General features: G+C 39.0%; 1 protein-coding gene and 1 non-coding gene across 3 annotated transcripts; one reads left to right on the forward strand and one right to left on the reverse strand.

Annotated features, from left to right (window-relative positions):
- The first annotated feature begins 5,251 nt into the window (after window positions 1-5,251).
- On the forward strand, window positions 5,252-21,667 carry LOC144638592 (uncharacterized). 2 transcript variants are annotated; one of them, XM_078497782.1, is made up of 11 exons: window positions 5,252-5,433; window positions 13,346-13,526; window positions 14,521-14,649; window positions 14,965-15,146; window positions 15,330-15,444; window positions 15,932-16,101; window positions 16,626-16,756; window positions 17,858-17,976; window positions 18,856-18,973; window positions 19,640-20,139; window positions 20,575-21,667. In XM_078497782.1, exons 1-11 carry the CDS (start codon window positions 5,281-5,283, stop codon window positions 21,114-21,116), a joined length of 2,340 nt encoding a protein of 779 aa, XP_078353908.1. In that variant the 5' UTR covers window positions 5,252-5,280; the 3' UTR covers window positions 21,117-21,667. The 2 variants fall into 2 exon arrangements, with proteins under 2 accessions (XP_078353908.1, XP_078353907.1); XM_078497781.1 differs by lacking the exon at window positions 5,252-5,433 and adding an exon at window positions 7,623-7,817.
- Window positions 12,007-12,080, reverse strand: Trnat-agu (transfer RNA threonine (anticodon AGU)). Its single transcript has one exon. It is a non-coding gene; the product is annotated as a tRNA-Thr (tRNA).
- Window positions 21,668-21,848: the final 181 nt, after the last annotated feature.

The following is a 21,848-nucleotide window of genomic DNA, read 5'->3' on the forward strand; positions in this document are numbered from 1 at the left end:
CGAACCCCCGCGCTCAGTCCCGAAGATCTGATTTCAAGTTCGACGCCTTACCATTAGGCCACCAGCGCGCGGCCGTGAGACGTCATTTCCGCCACACACCAAGCTCACAAATAAACATATATAATTTGCATATGGTCAGGTAGTGCGTCTAATATGGAAATTTCTACGGTGCATTAAAATAAAGCACTGTAGCCTGTTTCGCAAATAAAAAGCATTCCGAGCACTGAAAATAAACTCCGTGAATGACATTGTGGCCACAAATACAGGGACCTTTCAAACGGCACACTACAAGCAACGAAAACGTCGCCAACCCAAAAAGTTTAATGAGCGATAATGAGCGTAGCCTGCACGCGCGTTATAAATATTTGTACATTTCTTTGCTGCCGCCTGCAAAACAACAACGAAAAGCAACCGAGTTCACCTGAATTTTTTATGCTTTTTACAAAATTTCCGGAAAAGAAGTCAACCTCGAAAGGTAGACCCGAATTTCTGAAAACAATTTCCGAGAACTTTTAGTTCCATTTGATTTTGCTTCTGAAATTTCCGGGGTTTTCGGTAGTAGGCAAAATTGTACGCCAAAATAGTACGCCAAATAGTACGCCAAATAGTAAGCCAAAATAGTACGCCAAAAAGTACGCCAAATAGTACGCCAAAATAGTACGCCAAATGGTACGCCAAAATAGTACGCCAAATAGTACGCAAAATGGTACGCCAAAATAGTACGCCAAAATAGTACGCCAAATAGTACGCCAAATAGTACGCAAAATGGTACGCCAAAATAGTACGCCAAATAGTACGCCAAAATAGTATGCCAAATAGTACGCCAAATAGTACGCAAAATGGTACGCCAAAATAGTACGCCAAAATAGTACGCCAATATATTACGCCAAACAGTACGCCAAAATAGTACGCCAAATAGTACGCCAAAATAGTACGCCAAAATAGTACGCCAAATAGTACGCCAAAATAGTACGCCAAATAGTACGCCAAAATAGTACGCCAAATAGTACGCCAAATAGTACGCCAAAATAGTACGCCAAAATAGTACGCCAAATAGTACGCCAAAATAATACGCCAAATAGTACGCCAAATAGTACGCCAAAATAGTACGCCAAAATAGTACGCCAAATAGTACGCCAAATAGTACGCCAAAATAGTACGCCAAATAGTACGCCAAATAGTACGCCAAATGGTACGCCAAAATAGTACGCCAAAATAGTACGCCGGGGGGGGGGAAATAGTACGCCAAATAGTACGCCAAATTGTACGCCATATTGTACGAAAAATATCTTTAAAATGTAGAACACTTATAAAATTTTCTCTTTGTATGCTCTCTGCAGTTTTTAGATTTATCAGGGGCGCTTTCCATTCGACCAAAATTTCTGGTTTGAGTTTCCTGAAAATTCCAGTGCAAATGGAAACGAATTTTCCAATATTTCCGGTTGACTGCACGGAAGGCAAAACAAAATTTGCATATGGTCAGGTAGTGCGTCTATATGGAAATTTATACGGTGCATTAAAATAATGCATTGTGGTCTGTTTCGCAAATAAAAAGCATTCCGAGCCCCGGGGGGGTACTCCCTATAATGGCCTATACGGGGAGGCTCCGCCCGAAAGGGGTACCTTTTTCAGGCTTCAGGTATATAAAAGGGCAGGGATTTCACGAGTTTAAGTATATGAAAGGGTATGGAAATCTGTCATTTGGCTATTTAAAAGGGCCTTTAATTAAAAGATTTTGAACAGACGCAATTTATGGCTGTATTATTCTAATTTATTAAGCGCTACATAAAAATGACAAGAAAACGTCCTATTTTAAGTCCACGCCATGTCTCTTAGGTATATGAAAGGGGTACCTTTTTTCAGTTAAAGGTATACGAAAGGGGTACAATTTCTCTCAAAAATGGTATATAAAAGGGTAAGGGGTTAGAACTTGGGGCGGAGCCTCCCCGTATAAAACTTTTTTGAGTACCCCCCCCCCCCCCCCGGGTTCCGAGCACTGAAAATAAACTCCGTGAATGACATCGTGGCCACAAATACAGGGATCTTTCAAACGGCACACTACAATTAGCAACGAAAACGTCGCCAACCCGCACGCGCGTTATAAATATTTGTACATTTCTTTGCTTCCGCCTGCAAAACAACAATAGTCCGGCGGCTTAGCTCGAAATTTAAGTTGAATTGCGCACTTTTTGATACAAGCATGACTCTTGGCATGCACAATGAAAGTGGTCACAAAAACAGTTAAACACATCAAGTATTAACTGAAAGAGACTGCAATTACAAACCAAAGAACCCTGATTTAAAGCAAAACACTTGCTCTAGCTATAGCTTGTTTAACTGAAGAAAAACAACCAAATGTGAAAGGATCTAGTGGAAACATGGGAGAAACATATTACCGCAGACAATTTTCTCACCGATTACCGCGACCTAAAATTTGTAATAACCGCACACCGCGTAGTCTTGTAAAACCGCAATACCGCAGATTAAAATTAAGATTACCGCAAAACCGCATCACCGCAAACCCTTACGTCCCCCTCCATAGAAAATACGCTTACTAAATATCATCGAGAATAAGATCGCAGCGCTTGATGGGAAGGTTGGGTTGAATACCGTCGAATACACAATGACTTTCCTGTATTCTGATTGGCTGTATTTTCTATGGCATGGTATAAATATTATATATGACCGTAAACTCCACACGAGATGAGCCCTTTGAGGAACAAAATTATACACCCCGCTACGCTCGGCCTTCGGCCTCGCTTCGCGAGGAATAATAATTATTCCAAAGTTAATATAAACCTGAGCCGAACACAAAGAAAACTGAAAATAAAAATAACTGTGTGATTTATGAGCAACTGTAGGCGCAAAATCACGTAGAAGATGCTGAAACAACTAGCTTGCTCGTTTGAAATCATCTAATTTATTAATATGCCAATATTGCCTTTCTTTTCTTTTTTTTTTCTCACTTTTTTAAAGACCAATCCGTAGATAAACGAAATATTTTACGTGATGACCCAAGGTTAGTTAACAAGGTCATACATGTACGTAGCGGCCGAAAGGATCAGGAAAAGAGATAGATAACTTAGTTGACGGCTTTCCGTTTGGTATTTTCGCCCCCGCTAGTCCGGCTTGCATTTTATCCAAAAAGGCACGCTTAACAAATTGGGTGGTCTGTAAAGGAAGTAATGACACGGTAATTAGTGAAACGATATTCTCTGGAAGCACTCTGCTCACGTATACCACGCACGGAACTAAAAAGAACATATCGATCGTTTGCAATGGCTTATGATGATATCAAATAAAATATAATTAAATGCTTAAAATAAGAGTAAAATAAATGACATGTGCATAAAAAAAAAAACGAGTTAAAAAAATTAGCCATATGGAGATTCTACTTTGACTGAAAGTCATGTTAATCATATTATGTTTTTATTATGTTTACGATGTCATACAAGCTCCGTAGCCTTGTTGACGTATAAATGATGGTAGTTAATACTTCCTGTCATGTTTACGACAGTTTTACCCAGTGGGGCAATAAACTGGAGTAATGCCAGCTACCTCTCTTATATCCTCATCAGATTTAATGTGATGTCCTTTAGGACCGACCGGACTTACGTAATGTAGATTAGATAAACACAAATTCCTTTCACTTGTTTTGACACGGAGATGTGGGTTTTTATTACAAATGTGATTCGTATCTAAGGGGGTGCTTCTAGACGAGAAAATAGTCGAAATACTTTGTACCAGTATTCTGTTCCGTTTCTCTAACCATGTTTGCCCGAGATTATAGGAAAGAAAATGTTATAAAGTTATTGCAAACTAACATAACCGCGTTAAAAAATCTCAATAGTTCCTGTTTATCAGACTTAATGCCACTGGCTGACCTGATTTCATTCATCTTCCGTTTTCGCTTATAGTCTCAAGCGAACGAGAGGGCATTCAGTGAAGAAAGTATTCTACATAACACGAGCGAGGGACAAAGAGAAAAATCTGAGTCCCCGACGGGAATCGAACCCATGGCCTCCCAGGCTGGTTGGGCGCTCTAACCAACTGAGCTACGTGAGACTCGCTGTGAGCTAAGCCATGTACTAGGTTGATAAGTGACACGCGTCCTGCATACTGCTAGGATCAGCAATGTCGAAATCATCAAATTTGTAGTAAATAATAAAGATGGTAGATTTTAAGCTCGGTGATAAATAGTTAAGAAATTATTCTACATGACACGAGCGTGGGACAAAGAAAAAAATCTGAGTCCCCGACGGGAATCGAATCAGTTTTGACTCAGTGTTTTGATAAACATGCATACTTCAAAACTGCTTTTGTTTTTAAGTATACAGCTAATTTCTTTCCTTTACCGTAACTCCACCACTTGTAAACAAGCACATAGCGTCAGTTAAGTTAATTGGCTGCAAAAGTCTACACTTTGAGTCCTGAGTGTATAATCGGAAACACTCTATTACTATACTAGGCTTTCTAATAGCCACATACTTTTTTGTCAGCTAAGAATATGGTCATACGTCAAGAGAATACATCCCTGATAGCTGAGGCCCTGTAGCGGAGCGGGACGGCTGTACACAGGCTAAGGCCTAGCCTGCGTTGCAGACGAACAAAAGACTATACCGGGGTTTTGTTCGTCTGCAACGCAGGCTAGCTAAGGCCCTGTAGAAGAAATAAAATGGCGAGGAATGACAAGACTTTTGTTGAAATAGCGACCGCGAAGGAAAGAATCTCTCAGTTCAGTCTTAAATGTTCAGTCGACAACGAAATGATGTAGTCACACTGAAATCCTCTGCGACATCAGCATACAAGGCAGAGCCTCCCCGTATAAAACTTTTTTAAGTCACCCCTCCCCCCCGAGGGGGCCCTAACAGGGCCTCATAGCTATATTAACACAATTATTCTGTATTATCATATACTGAACTTTACTTTTGGTTGTATCGGCTTCCGAAATTTCTCTTTATTAAATCCTGGGCATGATTTTCAGCGCCACCGACAACTTTTTGCGTGTTTGTATATATCATATAATGTTTTACAGCTTCCTGTAGGAAGTATTGTACGGACCCGTAGTTAACAATGTTAGTTACTTCCTTGAGCATGTACCAGAACAATGTTATTATATAAATAGCTGCAGAACGTGAAATCATTTGTTCCTGTGATGCTGAAAAGGTCACTCAGTCGTTATGTTATATGTTATGGTCAACAATCAGTGCATTGTTTTATACTTCTTCGTCGTGCAAGGGTGGTAATTCTGAGCTTGATCGACATATCTGCTTAGCGGGAATGGCATCACCACTGATGAAGAAATGGGGAAATGGAAAGCAATTCTGGGGCTTGAATTGGGATTATGACCCGCAGTGGATACTGAACGAGGAGCAGAGAGAAATACAAGGAAAACTGATGGAATGCTGTAGGACCGTGATCAGACCCAATGCAGTAAGTCTCTAAACAGTTCTAAACTAAAGCCAGGTCTTGCTTTCTCACGTACTCTTTGAAGCTAAATTCAGAGAGCTAGAAAAAAAGGATTTCTTCAAAACCCTTCTTTCTTTTGCGTGTGAGCTCCTACTTGAGCGAGTTTTTCGTCCTTAGGCAAGTTTTTTTTACATTTCAGTGTATGGTCAATAACAACAACAACCGAGCTTTATTTGCGTGACCACTGATAAGTACAAGCAGGGCAGAGCCTATTAAGGGATTTCATCGTATCTGCCAGTTTCAGTTTGCTTCCCTGTTTGTGACCCATATGTATGGCTTTGCAGGTTTCTTGTTATGGGGCGTTTTTTCATGCTGTATCAGTCTATGTTTGTAACAAGAAAAAAAGTTATTGGGCATGAATTTCTTTATATAAGCCACCTAATTTAGCACTCTGCCTTGCATGACAAAGTAACAAACGTTTTCTGAGGGTGGTAAAGAGATTTCGTAATCCATGGAAGACCTTTCTTTTTTTCTCTTAGATTATGAAACGGCTATTATTTTTTCTCGTAAAACGTGATTGGTTACATAGCCGTGAACTATGCATAAATCGACGTTCCTTTTTGAGAATTGCGAAATGACTGGGTTAAAAAAAAAAATGAAATGTGACTGGAAACTGTAATTCTATTTTTCGTCTAACAAATTATCCAGTTAGCGTTTGAAAACGCGTGCTAAATTGCGTGACGTGCACTGATTGGGCAATTGATTTGCGTTGGCTCTCCGAGCTGGCGTCATTTAGATTCGCTACACCGCACTGAAGAGTCGCAAAAAGGACGAAACAGCTGTCTGCGGTTTAATCCTGCTGTATCGGTTCTAGTCGTGGTGTTGTCTCGCAAAGTCTATTTTTCACGTAGTATGATCAGCCTTGCTTTCAGTTGTCTGTTATTTCATTTTATTGCTGATCAGATCTCTCAGTGTATAGCAGCATTATCGTTTGCGGTCCCTTGCAGTTTTAGTCTTACTGATCGTCACTCTGGGCCCCAGGTCACTCTACTTCGATATGTAAATCTTGGTTTCGTGAAATGGCTATTTTTTTGCGTGAATCGTGACATGGCTATTTCATTTTCGTGAAATGTGATCTAGACCTCCTTTACTAGCGGAACGAGCGGAATGAACACGTCATTCCGGCTCAACTTTATGGTTCCGTGTTACGATTTTACCACTGATTACCTCGATTTTTTCCGCTTAAATTTCGATTTAATCACATTCTCGTAAAAACGCTTTATGTAATCATAACACTACGCAAATTAAATGATTCATTATAAGAATGATGTGATTTCATAAGAAGAGTTACATGAAATGTGTATGAAAAACGTTAAAATGCCAATTTGACAAAAATGCTCTTTTGTTGCATGTTATCCTGTTCTAGCCTGGTTCTCTCAAGCGTAGGGTATTCGAACGCTAACTCTTTAAAGGAGCAATGTCTTATTTCTGATTAATTCCAAATTGAAGGAAACCTCAAATAAATAGTTGTGTAATGTAGAAAAATAACAAAGGAGTAATCAAAACCCGCAAATAACCAAGGATGATTTTGACTGACGAAGATTTTAAAAGACGATTTACGAACGACAAAGTTGAAAAAACTTGCCGGTTCTGTCAAGATGGATTGTCCGCGACGTAGCTCCTCATGTTTAAGCAGACAAATTTCACAAATTCATTTGCCCGTGTACCCTGTATTCTTCTAAAATAACAACGTCGCTTATTGCTTGACTAACATCGATAAATGAAAAAACAAATGCCCGCAAAATCTGATATGTAGCAGGCTGTTGACCGAGACCTTGTTTACTCGCTGGGGAGCTGTTTTTTGGAAAGGAAATAAAGATCTGCTAATGACCCCATGAATTAAAGATGCGTTCTTTTCGAATTTGAAGTCATGCCTACGTACTATAAGAAAATTTAAAGTCCATATCCGGTTTTCTAGATATGCAAACAACGCAACTATTTATGTAACAAAAAACTTTTTTCATGCTTTTAAAATTTTCCATTAAACTGGAACTGATGTGTACGTGAGAATTTTACACACTACTCATTCAAAGGTCAATTACAGGGTCAAATCAATGAATATAAAACCAACATATCACTCATCAGATGATTAGACATGACCTCTCTCTTTATAAGCGAGGGTGCCATCACAAACGTTATTATGCAAGGCTGGTCTTGCTAAACGTGGGTCACGGAAAAATCTGCTCAGTGGTGAGATGGCTGCGCATAGTGCAAAAACATGGGGAAGCGGGAAGGAATTTTGGGGGGTGAGTTGGGATTACGATCCACAATGGATCCTGAACGAAGATCAGAAAGAAATACAAGGAAAACTGATGGAGTGCTGTCGGACGGTCATCCGGCCTAACGCAGTAAGTCTTGAGACCCGTGCTTTATCTTGCTTCAACACTTTTTCTTTACTTTTTTAATTCCTTTTTCGATTACATCCCAGGCACAAAGACATACTCGCGGGTTTTCTTTTTCCTTATTTGTTTTGTTCTTCCTACTTTTTAAGAGTTTGTTTGACCGGAAAAAAGTTCATATTATCAGGAACTGATTTGTGAGCAAGCTTCACAAAGTTTTTCGATTGCGAAAAACTAAAAAGACTCTAAAAGATAGTCATCTTTTCTGTAATGTTTTAATGCCACGTTAAACGGTTATCTTGGGTTCTTAAATGTTCTAGATCTTGTTTTTGTTGACGTAGTTCAGTAATCGTTGTTTTCTTAATTTTTTGGTAAATAATACTATAGCAATAGACATCCTGGCACAATAAATTCATGCAAGCAGAAAGGACAGCCACAAATTTCAATTTAGTTCTGATTGGCAGAGCAATAAAAATTGCAAAATTTCGTCTAAAGATTATTGAGATTCTTTGTCAAAGAATTTAAGATGCGTGACCTCCACGAGGCCCATGCATGAGGGCGCTCCGTTAAATCAGTAGTATAGATGTACAGTATCACGTACGATTCATCAGGCTGATTAAATTGTTTTCATGGCTCATATTGTTTTGTCCTGTATTATCAGCTCATCTTCAGTGATAGAATATCTACATTTAACCTTTGTTACATTTGAAAAATTGTAAACATATCATTACTTGCATGTTCGCACGTCTCACTCCGTAAATTCTAGAAATCTCATAGCCTTGGCCGAAAATCGTGAATTTTGTTGTCTTAAACTGTACCGCAAAGTCTGATATTCGTCAAAAACTTCCGATTTTGATAAATAAAGACAACATGGCGCTTTCATTAGTTATGGTCATAAGGAATGTGTGGACCTCCATGGGTGGAAGCGCCGCAGGGCATCCTGGGAAAACCGGAGCTAAAATCACCATAACTAATACATACCGTAATTTTTTCACACCCAAGAATTTTCGTTGTTGATGATTTTAATCTATTCCCTCTTACTTTTTAATCACCGCATTTAAAGTAAGAAATATATTTTTCGGCGGGGTAAAATGTATGAATCACATATAGGCTTAGTCATGGTGGCCAAGTCACGAGAGATTTCAATTAATCAACTATCAAGAGCTTCTCTCAGACTAGACATGCTTGAAATGGCTCACTTTTGTCAAGAACCAAATATTTGAAGTGTTGTCTTCTAATGTTTCGTGACAACGTTACAATGAAGTTATACTTCACGCTGCCTCTTGAGGTATCAAACGAAATGTCGTTTCCAACATGTACAAAGGAACTATCATTGCGTCCGGGAGTGAGATTGATCATACAGTACATAGGAAAATTGTATTTAGACGATATAACAAGACAGTAGCTTTTTTATTCTTAAACCCTTTATACGAGTGCTTGTTATGAAAATAAGCACCTTTAGAACGTTGCGTTGGTAAAAGATTTTTTATCTGTTATAAAGAAACAAGGTTGATATCAGCTATCTAGAGTGATTTTTTTCTTAATTAAATAAAATCCATGGCCTTATGTGCCCAAGGACGATAAGGATTGAGTGGGTTTATAAAATCAATTCTATGTTGCTTTATCTTATCTTATCCACAAGATCTTCAGTTGAAACAAAACGTTACGTGCTGGCATTCTGCTAACGTCATTTTATCGACAAATCATGAGCTACTGGAAGTCATCTTGATCACTGATGTTGTACTAAATTCTTAGAACAAAGATATAAAGGAACATGTGATGATCTGTTAGGAGAATAAGCCAACTGATCATTAGCAAAATGCATGATTATCAAAGAAGACTGAGAATAATTTTTGCACAAAACTTGTTTTCACTTTAATTTCATGGATGAAACCCTAGTGTGTGTGTTACTAAAACCAAGCTAGTGCGTGTTCTACTTTATTAGTCGACTGAACAACTGGTTCTAACTTGAATTCTGTCATCTGTGTAACCATTCAAATGAAGACTATTGACCAGTACATTTTTTTACGTGAAGAGTTTTTTTTATTTTTTTGAATGATAGGTTGACGTAGGGAGACAACAACCCCAAAATATGTACATGCATCCAAGCATAATATGTACATGCATCGGAGAACAAGGGAACATGGTCATTAACTTTTTGAGAACAACAGCATATTTTAGGGAACAGGGAACACCAAAGTCGAAGAAATATTTTTAGGGAACAAAGGAACACAAGGAAAATTTTGTTGGGAACTTAACACGGGAACATGGACCCCCCTGGTAGGCCCTCGATGAATTCCTGCTTAAAATATTTCGGGAACTTTTATGATGGACATTCTTGAGTTATAGGCTCGGTTAAAATACTAAGAACTTGAAAATGTTTAAAGCTAAAGAATGGCAAGTGTCTGTAAAAAGAAGATTAAAAGTTCAGTTATAAGACTAAACATACAAACACTACACCACACGTTCCAGAAATACAGGGAATATTGCTCAATTCTGTGCCACTTGACTTAAGAACACACTTAGCTGAGCCGTCTTAAATGTCAAAATGTTGTAGCTTTAAAACAAAGCGGTGTCTAGACATCAAAGATATGAAATTTTGCACGAAGATTAAAATGACTGATATGAAAAGTTCAAAAGAACAGCTTCGCGGCTCACTGTAGATAATGTTGGCCACCGCCCCAAACTCGAGTGACCGCATGTCCTGAACAACTGTATTTAATACCGAAGGCGGTATATGTTGTTCAATACTAGGGAATAATGGACTGAATTAATGCACAAGATTACCTTCAAGGATGATATGGAGACTTTAAATAGCTATCAAAAACAAATTGTCCATTTTAAGGAATAAGTTAAACCGCGAAGTTGAATTTAAAATAGAAAAGAAGAGGAAAGGGCTTAAAGGGCCCGTGTCACGGACTTTAGCCAAACATAGGCATAGGAAATGACCATCAAATTCGTTTAGATATATAAAATAACCTCTTAAAACATTAAAGGAAAATTTAAATAACACACCAAATGCAAAAGAAGGTACGGATGGCCAAAAGTGTCAAAGATTGAAACGCGCGGATTGCGCTATGGGTTTTTGAAATATGGTCTGGCGGAACAGTTTTCAAAGTTAATCTTGTTTGCTTGTAACTTTTAATTATAACGCCTGGGAGACACATTTGGCTGCAATAAAGCTACGGTCTTCCATTTAGGATCATAGAATTAAATTCGTTGCGAACATTTAGTTTCTTAGAGACTGACTTGGCAAAATTTGATAACATAAAGTTAACTTCGCCGTGACACAGTCCCTTTAAGATGACAGCTTTTAAATAAAGCCGGAAGGATTCAATGACTGTAGACTTTGTCTTGAACAATACAGTTATTAATTTCCCAGTTATTTGCATGCTACAGATCACAAACGTCTGCAAGCACGTTTTGGTAGGATATTAATTACAAAAAAGCGTATTAAATTGTAATAGCATGCCACTGCACACGATCGAGGGGAAATTTTTGAAATCCCTTCCCTGGCTCCAAAAGTTTTCTCTGTTCTATTTCTTATCAAAACATTTTGTTTTTCGCTTCAGGATTTTTCTCGATATCGATTTTGATTTCTTTTGTTTTATTTCCCTGTGAGTCTCGAGGCCAAAAAATATATCGAAACAGTCTTTTATTTAGGTTTCGTGATATAGATGATTGCAAAAGCTTTTTTAATATATAGTTGTTGATGCTTAACTGCCTAACCACGTATCTGTATGCAATTGTCACAATTATTACTATAAAAAGATATTCGCTGCTATAGCTAAAGACGATTTTGCACTGCTATACCACGAACGTGCTCACTTCAATGACAAAAATAATTGTTTAATACAGTTACCATGGAAGCAGTTGTTTATCAACATGGTAACTCTTTGATTAAGACGGTAATTAAATTAATCCTCTATCCTCCAGATAAGAAAGAAGTATTGGCCTTTCTAAATCGCAATTAATCCGTATCGGTTCATTTCGGCTAATCTAGAACGTTTAATCTTCAAACAATACTTCAGTTGATTAAGTGATATTGCAAACAATCTGACTTACATCAACTGACATGTGTGATCTCACGCAATCTACCGAAAAGCAAAGAATAAATTATTGTTTTAATCAAATGAAGGATCATCGCAGTAATGTACTCAACTTAAGCAGTTGAGAAAAGCAAGCCTGAAAAAAATTCAGGCTTGAACGGGAATCGAACCCATGACCTCTGCGATACTAGTGCAGCGCTCTAACCAACTGAGCTATCAAGCCAACTGGGAGCTGGTCAATTGTGAGTTCGTAATATACCCGTGGATGGAGAAGATATGAAATGAATATATGAAATTCATATATTTGTACTGCGGATATACATTTTAAGCAAAAGAAGGATTATTGTGTTGTTCAGACTTTCAATAAACTTTCTTCTGTTTTAACCCAAACATCTTGAAATCGAAGGCAGAGCGGCGCAGGCACGATACAATAGTTAAAAAAACACAATCCACGAATTGTGAATAAATCGATTATTTTAAGTGTATGATTAAAAAGCCAAATGACTTGCTTATCTCCCAGTCAGCCTTTTCTGCCCTTTTCGCCCATTGGCAGCTTACTCAAGTACATTAAGGCCTGGTTCTCAGACCTTTTCATATTTTCTGACAACTTTTAGAAATCACATTTCGGAGCGCGGTATGTAAATAAAAAATGCTCAAATGATTAAAGATAAAAAACAAGGATATTTTTAGTAAATTTTGGTCACGTGATTGACCACGCCCTACAGTTCGAGAAACCATTTAACGATTCCCACTACTTGTCGCACTAAAAGATAAGGTTTTATGCATGAAAACAATTACCCTAAGAGGGTTTAGGAAATCTGCCGGAATGAAACAAAACATTTAACCGACATTTTTCATTGACTAGTGCCAGTCCCTCTCAAATTTTAATAAATCTACTAACAAGACATTAAACAGTTTCTCTCATTCCGACCGGCGTTTGAAAGTAAGTACTAGTAGCCATACCTGTTGCGTGCTCTTCCTATCTCTAAATAGTGGAAATTTCTGTTTGAAATTTCACCATCAGCTTATCACGTGAGAAAATGATATGCATTACACAAAAAAATTGATGGTTTTTGTCTATAACTTTAAATTTTAATTTTACAGATAGCTCTTATTGCTTTAGTATAGACCACCCCCTCTCAAATATGACGAGAACCAGGCCTTAATCTACTTGAGTAGTCTAGAAAGCTGTGGCATACCTTTACAAACGTTCTTTCGTTCGTTATTATTGGTTCATTTGGATTGTTTACTTTCTTGTGAATGGCCATTGTAAATTTGTAATACCTTAGTCTCATGCAAAAAACACTTAATCATCCAATCAAATTGCACGTTATATAACGCCAATCATAATTTCAAAATAAAATTTGCAATAAAAGGCATATTCTAGATCAGGATTTTTGTTTTCAAGTGCAAGAGTTATCCTGACCTAAACACGATGAATAAACACACAATAAACACACAACTTAAAGTGTTCGTTAATCTATTTAGATTATATGCGATGACACATATGCATTTCCAAGGAAAAGTATGGACGCTTTGGCCTCACTTGGGCTGCTGGGACTTATCGTGCCTAAAGAACTTGGTGGCCTGGGACAGAATCACGTGTGTGCTGCAATGGTCGTGGAGACAATAGCACGATACGGCTGCCCGAGTACTGCCATGGTGTATGGTGAGTGCAGTACATGAGTACAGTACATGTATGCTATAGGAGAGGGTATGAACAGGTCAAAAATTTGTACTGACACTGTCAGTTGAAAAGGTTGCTTTAAAACTAGAGATAAGGGTTGCCCTGGAAACCAACCAGGCCTTGGAGACAGACTTAAAGGGGCTGTGTCACGGCTGAGTTAAGTTTATTTTACTAAGTTTTGCCAAATACTCGCTATGAGACTAAATGTTTGCAAAGAAATTTCTTCTATGGATCTAAATGACAGAGCCATAGCTTTATTAGTACCATCAAAGTGTGTCTCCAGGGCGTTACAGTTAATTGAAAGTTACAAGCTAACGAGAGTAACTTTCAAAACTGTTCAGCCCGACAGTATTTCAAAAACCCATATCGCAACCCGGTTCAAACTTCTTCACTTTTGGCAATCCGCCCCAGTTCTTTTGTGTTTGCTGTTTTACTGAAATGTTTTTTTTTTTCACTTTTTTTAGCTATTGTTTTTAGGTTTCAGCGAATTTTATGGCCATTTGCCAGGCCTAAATTTGGCCAAAATCCATGCCACAGCTCCTTTAAAATTGCAAACTTTCAGTGGATGAACATGTTAAACTTGTGATAAGTAAGGAATTGGCTGAATTATAATTTACTATAAGTGAGAATGGAGCACCCTTCTTGCATTTGGCAGTTGACTAACAGTAGCTGATGCAAAGAGGTCAATCGAGACTCATCGAAACACCTGAGTGTAGTTGATATGTCAAGAACACTAAAAGAATTTTGTAGCAGATTCAGCTACCGAAAATCGATCGCACGTTCCAACAAAGTGATTCTTAAATAATCTTTTAGGCGGTTTGTAAAACTCAATCCAACAAACGGTCAGTTATTGAAAATCTGCAATTACAACGTATACTTCGCACTACGTAAAATTTACAACTTGGAAATAAAGTAAATATGAGCCTTAGAGCTAATTTTTTACTATTTATTTTGATTCATGTTATCCTGTTTGCAGTGATGCATTTAGGTGCAATCGCAGCGATGCTTTTCCGCCACCACAACAACAAAACTGTTCAAGATGTACTGGAACGGCTCGACAGAGATAAACTGATTGGTACACTGGTGTTTAGTGACCCTTCTACAGGTATGGAGGTCTGGAATCTAGGTAGTAGCCAATAATCTTTACTGTACTTTCATGACTGACATTGTTTATTTGAAAGCTAGAGTTTAGCACAAGTACGTAACAACAAATCTAGACTTCACTTTTGTGTCTAAATTTGCTTTCATTTCTTTAACGGAAGCTAAAACTGAACTTCCGCAGTTTGACTTATATGCATATAATTTCTGTAGCACGCAGTAAACACTCACTATTGCGCTGCTTATGAAAGAGTCCTAATCATATATTTAACAGCACTAGACGCATGTACACTTTAAGTACCTATTGTTTTTCACTCGCCAGGTGGACACAACTGGTTCCCATTCTCCTCAAAAGCAAAGCAGTTTGATGATGGCAGTATTCAGGTTTTGCGATACGGGGCCTGGGTCACTAGTGCGGGGTTTGCAGATTTCTACGTTGTTGAAAGCACAAGTCCGTCGTTTGAAGGGGACTTTATGAACCTTAGTTTGTTTCTTATGTTTAAGGTAAGAGTTGTTTGTGTCCCTCTAACAACAATGTGAGATTCCAGTAAATGCTTACAGAGCCGCTTTAGAGATGACAAGTTGACATGGAAATTATAACTTTTCCTCACACACTTTGAACCCGATATATTGCCTAACGGATCTGTTAAAAGTGTAACGCCTTTCATTTCTCACCAAATGTTGCAGGACGAAGTTCGCTCCAGCAGTGATGAGTGGTCAGCGTTGGGCATGCGCGGTAACCAATCTAGCCCTGTCGTGTGTGAAGGGGTGTTGTCAGCAGACAGACTGATTGGTTCATTTGGTGAGTCAAAAGTTACTAAAACACGACTAAGTGCCAAAGTATTCTGTTCAAAAGGCAAAGTTATTATAATACACTAATGTATTGAAATTATCGTGGGTTCCTGAACGAGTACTCTTTAATTCAATCAATTTTTCCCTTCAAAAATATCTTGCGTTATAAGCTCTCCTAACGATGGTTCTCGTTGGTTGTTCCCAACTTACTTTGAGTACTGATTTTTTTGACAATTTGAATGCACTTGCAAGTAAACAAAATGTGTTCCGTTTGGCCACTCAAAGTGGGTCTATGTGAAGTTAATATTTCAAACCTTGAAATAGTTGAGCCTTAAAACTAAAGTTAAAATCCAGAAATCGTAGTATCAACGGAATAGCTATATAATATAAATTTTATTGGCAATTTTGAAACGTATCTTTTCATATCGTAAAATAGCAAGAAGATTTATTCTTGATCGCTTTATTCAAGTTTTACTCAAATTCTCCATTATAAACAGGTGAATTTCCTTTGGCTGCCCATGAAGTCATCGATCCATACTTCCTTTTGTTCAGCTCGGCCTGTTGGAATGGAATTGCCCTGGGTTCCATTGATATTGCTAAGAAGCATGTTATTAGAACGGAGCATGCTGATCTGGGCCTGCGCGTAGCGGACTATCCCATTATTCAGGTAAAACGCGTTATTTGTATTAAGACTTGGACTGGCACATCGGGCGATTTTTATTAGAACCTCATTCGTGTAATCAGTACAAAAGGTCTGCCCCTGCTTCCTTAACAGCTCTCTAAGCGGATGATATAGAAATTAAGGAACATCCGCAGGGGCGGATACAGGGGGGGGGTAGGGGGGGATCCCCCCCCCCTTTTTTTTAAAAAAAAAAAAAAAAATATAATTTTATTTAAAAAAAAAAAAAAAAAAAAAAAAAAAAAAATTTTTTTTTTTTTTTTTTTTTTTTTCTCCCCCCCCCCCCCCTGTTGGGTTTGGTTGGGCCATCCTACCCCCCCCCCCCCCCCCCCCCTCCCCCCCCCCCCATCTGAGTCATTTTTGTTAGGCTCTTCTATTTCTTTTTTGTTCTTTGTTTTTCGCCTTTCTTCTTTCCTTCTTTCTTTCTTTATTAAGTGAATGACAGTTAGCCTAATATTCAAGCATTTTGTTTGCTACAAATCTTAATCATTGATTGTCGATGCTGTTTTTAGGATTACTTTGGTAAATCTGTCACGGAAACAAACTGCACCAGAATGATGCTTTTCAGTTTGGCACAGGGGATGGATCACGTGACCAACAACAACGACTGGTCTATATACGAAGAGCCCTTGATGGCACCAATGTAAGAAATGCTATACCATACCACTCTGCATCACACCCTACCATACCGCACCATACCATTCCATACTATACCTTAGTAGAAACTGAGTCACGTTCTTTTGGAAATCCGCGAATCTGATTGGTTCTCCCCTACGAGCGATAGTTAACGAAGCTGCGCCTCTTTGACTATTCGCTCATAGAAAACTCGGACTCGTAGTCTAACTGTGAAATAGCACATCACTCAAAGCCATACCATGCTTTTGCACACCACACTACAACGCACCACACCACAGCACATGCCAAACCACACCACACCACACCACATACACACACCACACCACACCACATAACACCATGCCATGCCAAGAAATATCTATCTGTTGATAGTCTACGTACACTTGTTCATGCTTTATTACCCTCGACTGGATATTGTAATAGCAATGTTTGGACTGCCAAATCCAAATTTCCAAACTGCAGCGTGTCAAATGCCGCGCAGACATAGGACATACCAAGTACTCACTATAACTCCAGCCCCTACGAGCCATGGCTCCCGTGCCATCAAATAAGTAAGATAATCTTACCTAATAATTATGGTCTGCGCCATCATCAGTGATTGGTGAGTTAGCCGACTCTACCCTAGTAGCTAGAAGTTCCACGGGAGACATGCGCCAACACTTGGCGGCAGGTCCTTCACTTCTCTGGTTTATGGAATTTGCGGCGACCTCGTTTTTCGATGTAATTAGACATTTTTTTTAGATCAGCATTTTTGTTTTTTTATTTTTACTTTTTTACTTTAGTTTTTTTTTTTTATGTATACTTTTTATTTTTTTATGATTTTGTAGCGTTTGACAGCAATTAAGCGCTATATAATTATTAAATTATTATTATTATTATTATTATTATTATTATTATTATTATTATTATTATTATTATGTCATGCCATATCATAACATGATACCATACCTTACCACATCATACATGCCATGCCATGCTATAACGTGCCTCCGCTGCCATGCGGAAAATGCATGCCATGTGTTATAGCTTTCTATACCGTGTGAAATAGAAAACGTTTCTTTGAATTTATTATTTTTTGTTTTGTTTTGTTCTCCTCTATCTACTGTAGTCGAGGTCAATTCCATCATTGGTGTTTTCAAGTCAAGATCAAAGCTGCCGCCAACGTCAATTACGTCACAGACGAGATGATGCATGCATGCGGTGGAGTCGGGTACAAGAAAGAACTGGGTAGGTCTATGCAAATATCGAATCAAGCTATAAAGGTTGGAATATTGTAGGGCGGTGTATAGAAAAGAATTGGGTAGATCTGTAGGCAAGGGTGAATTAGGAGTGTCTTTATACAAGAAAGAACTGGGTAGGTCTGTTCAAAGATCGAATCAAGCCATAAAGGTTGGAATATTGTAGGGCGGTGTATAGAAAAGAATTGGGTAGATCTGTAGGCAAGGGTGAATTAGGAGTGTTTTATACAAGAAAGAACTGGGTAGGTCTGTTCAAAGATCGAATTGGACAAGAAATAGATGGAATTTTATAGGTCTGTGTATAAAAAAAGAACTGGGTACAACTGTGTCTTTGTAAAAGAAAGAGCTGGATAGCTCTGTGTGCAGAAAGGATTGGGTGGGTCTGTGTGCAAAACAAGAAAGCAGTTTTACTTCAGAAAAAACACGAAAGAGTTTACCAGTTCGGCTTAACAACAAAGTTAAGGTTTATAACAGCCCGAGATTTTAGCTTTTATTTTCTAAATTATTTCACACTTTCACTGCTTTTTACTATTTTCTTTGCATTTTGTCACTTTTTTCCTTTCTGTGCTTTAAATCATCAACTGAAGATAGACTGACGTCTGTCAACATGTTTTACAAACTTAAAAAATTTGTCGTTTTCCTTAAAGTTAAGGTCATTGGAAAGAGCCGAGAACAGGCGGTTTTGGGGGTATTGCGAGGTCGGCGCGCGACCCCACGGGCGAAGCGGAGGCCGAGCGCGGGGCGACCCGCCAAATAAAAACTCGCACTTTGCGCCGACCCGCCAAATAAACCGCCGCTGCAGGTATTGGAAAGCATCAGTCTTTTAGGCCATTTAGCTTATGAAGGTTTCCTTGTCTCAACATTGCAGGTCTGGAGCGTCTTTTACGTGATGGCAAAGCAGGATGGATGATGGGTGCTAGCAATGAAGTGCTGAGGCAGATAGTGGGAAAGACGAGCCTTTTTGGTCTTGGCGCAGTGGACTTCTGGTAAATGAACATGGATCTGAACTTAGTCTCAAACGGCTTTCTATAGGTCCTTTCCCTAATGGAAGGCCCCATTAACCGGATCTTGTAACCTCTTCCTCCTCCTCCTCCTCGTCCTCGTCCTCGTCTTCCTTCCATCTTTATTTGTGTGCTATACAGCCATTTCGAGAAAGGTTGTCGGAACAAAAAAAATCAAAGTGCACGCGACAAGACCGAAAGGTGGTCTGGGTATTCACTGGAACTTTGCATATTGGCCTAGAGGAAATGTACAAGTTTGTATTTTTGCACGTGGAGAATTTGTTCTTTCTTCCTCCTCCTCTTCTCTCTCTCTCTCTCTCTCCCCTCAGGAGGCCTATATCTGTAGCTTTACTTTTACTGTCGCATGTCTTTGAGTGAGGAAAAATTCTTCTGAACTTCAGAAGGTCTAAACGTACCTTGTTTCTACATGTCTGAAAAGAAAGAAAACCTGAGGAAATTGCGCTTATTTTGTTGTTATATCTTATTAGTCCAATTCAACCACGTGCAGTAGCTCAATACGTCTACCCAGGGTACTACCTTTAGGGATTGGCTTGTGCAGTTTTGTGCTTTTTTCTGACAACGTTTACGTCGAAATAGCCTGTATACAAAGGATTTATACATTTTATTTTTTATTTCCTTACTTTCTTTTAGGTTGAAAATACCAGACAGACGCGTTCTTAATTCCGAAATTAGGAAACTTAGCGGGGAGGCAAAGAGAGACCTGGCACATAAACTTCTCGTTGAAGCTGACAATGACGACAACGTTTTTAACCACAACCCACTTCAAGACTCCTACCAGGACTCAGAGTTTGAAAACCCGTTCAACACAAAGCCTCCTGCGATACTGAAACCGCTGGACACTCCTGACGGGGTTGCACATAATCCTTGCCTCAAACCCGACAGGTTTACAGCTTTGAAACTACAGTCTGTTAAACCACTTGGGGAAATGACTGCCGAGTATACCTTTTCCTTGCCCCAGCCTACTGACTGTACAGGGTGCTTCCCTGGCCAGTACGTCCGTGTGAGGATTGGAAAGAATCAGAGGTTTCTCTCACCTGTGTCACGCGTAAAAGAGTTTGGCAGAGTATCGCTGTTGCTGAAGTATGAGACTCATGGAGTGTTCTCGAACTCAATCCGCTCTCTTCAAGTTGGTAAGGAGGGTGCAAGAAGACTTTTCCTTGATTTGATTTGATTTTGTTTTGTCGTAGGCAAAACAGCGCCTATAATATTTTTTCCTTCTCAACAAGAGTGGACCAAGTACCGTTTTAGTAAACCCTAAATTAATCCCCAGCTCAAAGAAGCACCCTAAAGTTTTCCCGTTCTTATCTTTTGAACAAAAACAGCACGAGCGCTTTAGACTACTTCCCAAGTTGCCGATGTCGTCATATGATGTTTAGCAACATGCAAGAACACTACGAACACATTCAATTTTCGGGCCCAGTTCTCTATATGAGACATGACTGCAGGAAATCATGGTAGTTGTATAAAACGTCGCCAAATCTTGGACTCCCTGCAAATGTGTCTTAAAGAGGTAAATGGACATTATATCTGAACTGAAATATTGGATTTTCATTTATTTATTGCAGGTGATACTGTAGATTTCTCCGGACCTTGTGGGGGATACGAATATCAATCCAACTCTATCAGATACCTGACTCTGTTAGCCGGTGGTATGTCGTGTCAGCCCGCAGTCCAGATTATACGTGAAATAATGACCAATCCCAAGGACCGCACCTCAGTATCTCTCCTCCTGTGTGCTGCCAAGCCTGCTGATATTCCTTACCGCCAGGAATTACAGAAGTATGCCATGCACGACAAGCGTTTGAAAACTTCCTTCACTGTGTGCGAGGTCGACTGTGATGATTGGGAGGGAGGAGAGGGTTATATCGATGCCAATCTTTTATCCAATACGCTGCCACCCCCCGAAGAGTCTAGCCATCGAGTGCTTGTGTGCGGGGGCCCCCGTCTGGTCCTGGGAGTGCTCCAGGGGCTCAGAGTGCTGGGGTACACTAGTGAAAAGGTCTTCGTGTACGGTCAATTTGGTGTCCAACAGATCCGTGCTGTTTATGGAAAGTATGCAAAGCTGGCACAGCACAGGGAGAATCATATCATCAATGGATATCATTAAAAACTCTTGGTTCCATCTGAGATCGATTGTGAATTCTTCTTACTGATTTTGACTTTCTCTTCATTGGCATTGTTCTATATTCTCATCAGTCATGTACTTAAAATATGTATTTATATAGTAAGGAGAAATTTGATTTTGATTTATCGTCGGAATGAACGGCCGTGAAGAGACTGTAAAGGAAAAATTAATGTGAAGTGATCTGGAAAAACTGTAGATGATCTGCTACTTTCCAGGTGAGCCACTCATTCAGCAGTACCAAAATATAACTTGTTATGAATCAGGAGACAAACAAAATTGCTGTTTTAAAATCTCAGTCGGGAAGCCAAAGAACTCATGACAACCTGAGAACGAGTCCAGCCCATTGGCAAGCTGGAGGGATTGAATCCGGGACCTACGGATTTCAAGGCCAACGCCCTTATCACTTGGCCATGCTACTGTCAAAAAGTCGGCTTGCTTTCATTTGTGAAACTGTACTGGTTTATTAAGGGGGAAAGTTCAGCGTAACTCCCAGCGATATATAAGACACGCAAATAAAAATGATCTTGGCAATTGTGCAGTAGTTCACATTTTTTTTGTTTCGTTCTTGCATAACATTTTATACATTAAGGTTATTCTTTTGAACAATGTATAAATGTTGCTATATTGTATTTCATGTATTATGAGTATTCGTATGCAAGATATGCCAACGTCGACAAGATAGTGTAAAGTAGTTGATCTTCTTTTGTCTGTCGT

Source organism: Oculina patagonica, chromosome 14, assembly GCF_052425735.1.
Source record: "Oculina patagonica isolate OP01 chromosome 14, crgOcupat, whole genome shotgun sequence".
Taxonomy (NCBI): Eukaryota; Metazoa; Cnidaria; class Anthozoa; order Scleractinia; family Oculinidae; genus Oculina; species Oculina patagonica.